At 35.9% G+C, this 6,235-nt stretch overlaps 1 protein-coding gene across 2 annotated transcripts; it reads left to right on the plus strand.

The window, feature by feature from the left end:
- The first annotated feature begins 260 nt into the window (after nucleotides 1–260).
- On the plus strand, nucleotides 261–3,265 carry LOC106399710 (zinc finger protein SHOOT GRAVITROPISM 5-like). 2 transcript variants are annotated; one of them, XM_048748316.1, is made up of 3 exons: nucleotides 261–842; nucleotides 1,373–1,775; nucleotides 2,389–3,265. In XM_048748316.1, exons 1-3 carry the CDS (start codon nucleotides 668–670, stop codon nucleotides 3,131–3,133), a joined length of 1,323 nt encoding a protein of 440 aa, XP_048604273.1. In that variant the 5' UTR covers nucleotides 261–667; the 3' UTR covers nucleotides 3,134–3,265. The 2 variants fall into 2 exon arrangements, with proteins under 2 accessions (XP_048604273.1, XP_013695617.1); XM_013840163.3 differs by having other exon boundaries at nucleotides 263–851.
- The last annotated feature ends 2,970 nt before the right edge of the window (nucleotides 3,266–6,235 follow it).

Raw genomic sequence — 6,235 nt, forward strand, 5'->3', positions numbered from 1 at the left:
TCTCAAATAGGTTATGAAGGTTCAAGAATATCAGACAAATTCATCAATCAGACAAGATATGGGTCCAATACAAAAACAATATATCCAACATACTCTAAGAAACAAAATCTAAAATGTAAATACAAAATAACAAAAAGAAAAATCTAAATGTATACCTAAATAAACACATCCCCCTCTCCTTCTCTCTCTCCATGGGTGTATGTATGTATAGATTGTATGTAGTGATGGAACAGTGCAATGAGCTTTATAAGCAGAGGCAATATAGGCATCAAAAGACCCTCTAACTTGATCTAAGCTCTGTAGTGTACGAGAGAGAAAGGTTAATGATACCAAACAGCAAAGAGAGAGAGAGAGAAAGAGAGAGACCCAAGAAAAAGCTTTCATCATTTAACATAAGAGAACTTTGAAGAGTCTAAGTAAAACTTTTTAAAGCTTTGTTGCAGAAAGCTTAATTAAAAGAACTTTTCTCCCCCTAGAGCAAAAAAAAAAAGCACCTCTCTCTTACTCCCTTTATTAGTCCTTCCTCTCCCTTGTAAAGCTGCACCTCCCACTATCTTCAATTTTTCTTCTTCTTTTTCTTTTTTTGTCTCTAGGTCTTGTTTCATCAAATCAATATCTAGAAATTCAAATTACAATAAAGTCAAAAAGAGAGAAGAAAAAGTAGTAAATGATGAGAACAGATCAAGACACAGTAGTGATGTTGGATGCTGCTTCCAACAAGAACACTAGTAACACATGTTGTGTGGTTTCCTCTTCTTCCTCTGATCCTTTCCTCTCTTCTTCTGTAAATGGGGTCGCTACCACAAACACATCCAATCAGAAGAGGAAAAGAAGACCTGCAGGTACACCAGGTAATAATAAAGGGATCACCACTACCGAAAATTTAATTCTAAAGTTCCAGTTTTTTTTTGGTTTTTGTTTCATTTCCTTATTATACCAATTTGACGTCATGAGTCTTCTTGAGTTTTCCTGCTTTTCTCTAAACCCCATTGAACACACACACACACACACACCTTGTTTTTAATGTTTTAATCATAGACATATTCCTTTGATAGGATAGATTTTAAAGTTTCAAATATTCTCCTTGTTCATATTTTCCCAATTTCAAGGTTATGGGTATAACTTGGTTTCCTGGTTCTCTTAAAACCCATTTTATGATTGATCATAAACAAGTCAATTAATGGTTTTATTTTTTAAATAATCAATTTCTTATTATTTCGGGGGTGGGGGTACTTATACCATTTGTTTTCTCTTGAACCTCGTTACAAATCTAAACTTTTAAAAATTAACGTTAAAAAAAAGATCTTTAGCTTTATTGATGTCACTCAAACTAAATACATATGTTTTGATGGGTTTTGCTTCTTCTCTTCAGATCCAGATGCAGAAGTTGTGTCTTTATCACCAAGAACTCTTCTTGAATCAGACAGATACATATGTGAGATCTGTAACCAAGGGTTTCAAAGAGATCAAAATCTCCAGATGCATCGAAGACGTCACAAGGTTCCATGGAAGCTTCTGAAAAGAGACAACAATATAGAGGTGAAGAAACGAGTGTATGTTTGCCCTGAACCCACTTGTCTTCACCACGATCCTTGTCATGCTCTTGGAGATCTTGTCGGAATAAAAAAACATTTCAGAAGAAAACACAGTAACCATAAGCAATGGGTTTGTGAGAGATGCTCTAAAGGTTATGCTGTTCAATCAGATTACAAAGCTCATCTCAAAACTTGTGGCACTAGGGGACATTCTTGTGACTGTGGTCGCGTCTTCTCCAGGTTTAATTTCTTGTTCTTCTCCCAATAATTCGATTTTTAATCAGAATTTTTCTCTTTGAACAAAAGAATCCAATTTGTTTTGGAAATTTGGAACAATTTAATCAACTATTAGCAAACATTTGGACGGATATGATAGGTTTAAAATTGGTTAGGATACAAGTAATTTTGCTCTGTTTGTTTTGTATCTTTAGGATATCACAGATAGTTATAAATAAAAAATTGCTCGTCACCCAAAACCATAACTGATACTTTTAGTACTATCTGATTTGACTATCCCTCATGATTCTTACTAATTATGTGTATGCACCACAGTTTTCTGAGATTTCTCTTGACTATTGTGTTTGGCTTTGGGACATAAAAGCAAACTTAATAATTAGATTAATGACATTGACCCCCAATCTATAAATACATTACATATTTTAGGCTTTTTAGTGGACCTAAACTCATATTAATATAGTATAATTTATATATGTCCTAAGTTATTAATTTCATAAGTTTAAACTAAGAAGCTTAATATTAAATTATAACTTTACCATTATAATAATTACTTTGACACTTCATAACGCTATATCATATAGAATAATTTAATTGGTAGGTTTTTCTTTCCTTTTAGGGTGGAGAGTTTTATTGAACATCAAGATAACTGCTCCATTCGAAAAGTTCACCATGAACCGCCGCCACCGCCACAAGCTATGGTGAATGTCCCGGCCTGCTCCTCTAGAACTGCCTCGACCGCAAGCACTCCATCTACGGAAACGAATTACGGTGGTGCGGTTGCTACTCCTTTACCTCTAGAAGGGCGTCCAATTCCTATAAGAAACTCATCAAACGATGTCAATCTCGAACTCCAGCTTCTTCCATTAACGCCAAATCAAAACCCTAATCAAGAAAACCAACAACACAAAGTTAAAGAACCATCTCATCATCGTAATCATCATGATACCACAAACTTAAACCTCTCCATTGCACCATCTGCACCATCGTTATCTCATCAATACAACAACTTTGATCGTATAAAAGAAATAATGGCGAGTGAACAGATAATGAAGATAGCGATGAAGGAGAAAGCTTACGCAGAGGAAGCTAAAAGAGAAGCGAAGAGGCAACGAGAGATAGCAGAAAACGAATTTGTTAATGCTAAGAAGATAAGGCAACAAGCACAAGCTGAGCTTGAGAGAGCTAAGCTTTTAAAGGAACAATCTGTGAAGAAGATAAGCTCGACGATTATGCAAGTTACTTGTCAAATATGTAAAGGACAGTTTCAAGCGGTTGCGGTTCCTGCGGCGGCTTCGGCGGATGAGACATCTCTTGTGGTGAGTTACATGTCATCAGCGAATACTGACGGAGAGGCATCCTAGAATTTGAAAAGGGATTATAAAAAAAACTAAGATAAAATCTTATTGTTTTTGTGTATTAATTACGTTGTCTTATTTTGTCCTCTTTGTATTACCATATTCGTATGTGATTGGTTAATTATTGTAATTGTTAAATTTTCAGTTTTTGATCAAAAGAAAAATCCAGTTATATTAAAACTTCCTGTAAATCCTTGGTCCAACAGTATAAAGAATATTATATTGTTTAACAAAGCTATAACTAATATATACTAATAATGGAGATCCGTAGATGGAAGTACCTGGTTTTTAGCCTACGTCCACATGGGAAATCTTGGCGAAATCGAGAAATCTAGAACGTTGGTAATTATGCTATCTGAATGGTTGATGTATTTGTTTTTTCTATTTGAAAGATTGATCGATGTTTTCGGGTATAATTAATTAAGATATTTATCTTTAACAGTAAAACATAAATTAAAATGTAAAAATATAAAGGGTGAAACTTTAATGATAAAACGAAAATTTAATGAATGAAAAATTAATAAACAAAAAATGTATTAATATGTGTGAAATTTTTAAAATATCTATCTTTTAAATACGGGAGTATGTGCTATGTTTTGTCTACAATATTTTCGGTGAAGCTTAAAACGAGATATCTCAAATTTTATCAAAGCAATTAATGTAACATATTAATGAAAACTACATGTAATAATGGTTAGGTTTGGCCACAAGATTTTACCTTTAAATTGAATACAAAGTCGGTAAGCTATGATTGCTTGGGACGAGTTTACATTTGAGTGATGGGAAACGTACTATTATTATGTCGTTTTGGTCCGTGGCCGTTACACTTATAACGAGGTAGATAAACAAACATCGTTTCATCTTTCGTTAGATTCGGACAAAAAGTGTTGATCTATAATCATGATAAAAGAGTCCCACCCATTTTCACTTGTTATATTACAAATTTTAGCAAACTTCATTTCCTTGAGAAATACTTTAGCAAACTTTCTAGCTACATGTAGGTGAAACATATGTCAAAAAGAAAAAGATTATCCTCTCGTTTTGAAACAGATCTGGGTTTTGGGTTCGGCGCACGGGCGGCACGTGAGCGTGCGTGCCGTCGCCGGAACCCTCATGCTTCCTTCAATTTGCTCGTGCTTTGTTTCTCCTTCGGCTCCTCTTCCCTACCGTCTTGTCTGAGTTCTGGTCCGGCTTCCATCCTCGACTTCGTCTTTAGTTTGCTGAGATGAACGTCATCAATGGTGGCTCTGCTTATCCTGGAGTCAAGGCGCGGTAGTGTGGAGGGTTTCGCGTTCGCGTGGTGAAGTCGTTTCCACAGAAGATCGATTTGCACTTCTTAGGTCTCTCTCTTGTGTTTCAGTTTTTGTTTTAGGGATGGTGATGCGTCTCTCCGGTCTGGTGTAGCTGCAGGTTTGCCGCGTGGCCTTGGAGGCGTCGGGGGTGTGAGAGGACGGTCTTGAGGCATTTTTGTTGGGTTTGGTGTTTTGCTTCCTGGTTTTGATTACATCAATGGTGAAAGTAGTGGTGTGTTAATTGTGTGTTGAGTGTTTGTTTGGTGTGGTGATGTGGGGTTAGCATAACAGGTCTAACACCTTTGAGAAGATTCAGGTTCTTGCCGCTGCTATCTCTGTGCTTTGGAGTCCTTCTCCTGGCCTTAATTAATTGTCTCTTCCGGATTGTCTTGTGCCTGTCTTGTCCTCGGTGGCTTCAATTAATTGAAGCATTATAAAGAGGTTGAAGGTGTTAGGTTCTCTGATGAAGGTTCAGTTCAGAAGGAAGCTTAAATTCTAGGCGTCTGTTTGCTTCTTGGTTGGTGTATGGTGTTAGACTCTCGAGTTCGTGTTCTGGTTTGGTTCCGGGAACTGAAGGTTCAGGTAATCTTAGTCTTGTGCTGTTGTAATGCCATTGCATTGTTGTTTCTTTCTAGTGTAGTTCGCTGCAAGTAGTCCGGCTCGTCAAAGCGGAAAGCCACACAATAATGAAACATGTTTTAAAACCATTTTGATTGGTATGAATACTTACATTTTAGATTTCACAACTAATACATTGTAGTGATTTATTAGATTGGACAGCTCTATGATGTACGAACGCACGTAATAAATGAATGTCGTTACATGAAAAGAGAAATAGTTGGATTGAGGCAGGTCTATATGACTATATAATATAGCAACAAAAATATAGAAAATACCAAAATAAGACAACCGTTTGCGGATGAGACTGAAGAAGCACTACAAAAATCTAAAATCGGAGGTGGGTTTGGTTTTTGTACATCTTTTGGGACCAATTTCGATGCAAAAGTTAGGAAGATCAATATAGACTTTATTAGTGAGGAATTAAAGAAATGACATGAATGTCTGTCTGAGAGAACTAAAGAAGTGGTTTAAGTAAATAGGAGAGTGACAAATGCCTGCCCGTTACTCTTTCAACTCTATTGGCACTGAAAATCATGACGTTTCTTTCTTTCGATTTGCATTTAAAGTGCACTCAATTGCATACTGTAAGCAACTATTTATTCTCTCTCTTTCCTCTCGTTTTCATCATTGTGTCAACATATAGAGATAGAGGTTTTAAGATTCTGGAGCTATGTTTGTCACAGAAAGAGAGGTAGAGAGAGAGCATATTAGGCTTTCTTTGTACCAATGGCTAAACACATGTGTGCAATAATGCATGCATTGTATATATTGGAATATAGATTTGATGATGGCTTATGTTACAAACTCGTGAATTTGAAACATATGTACGTTATCATGTCTAACCATGTGTATCAAATGATGTAATCACCTTCGAAGATACATACACTTCTAAAACGCGGTGTTACAAAAAAAAAAAAAAATACACTTCTAAAACGCTTCTTTTTGTCATTAATAATAATAATATCTATCTATATATATAAAGAAATGTTCGCCTCTCTCCCGTGAAGCCACGTCATCAATTTGTGCGTTCTGGGAGTGACACGTGTCCCATTTTATATTTAGGACTAAAATAAATGAATGCAGTTAAGGGTAATTAAACCCAGCACCTCTAGCACTGGTAATTTCTCTTAAAACCACTAGGCTAAAGTCACTTTTTATAAATATGTGGCCGCGAAAATACTTATTATCGTGTCAG

The sequence above is a fragment of the Brassica napus genome, chromosome C2 (assembly GCF_020379485.1).
Source record: "Brassica napus cultivar Da-Ae chromosome C2, Da-Ae, whole genome shotgun sequence".
NCBI lineage: Eukaryota > Viridiplantae > Streptophyta > Magnoliopsida > Brassicales > Brassicaceae > Brassica > Brassica napus.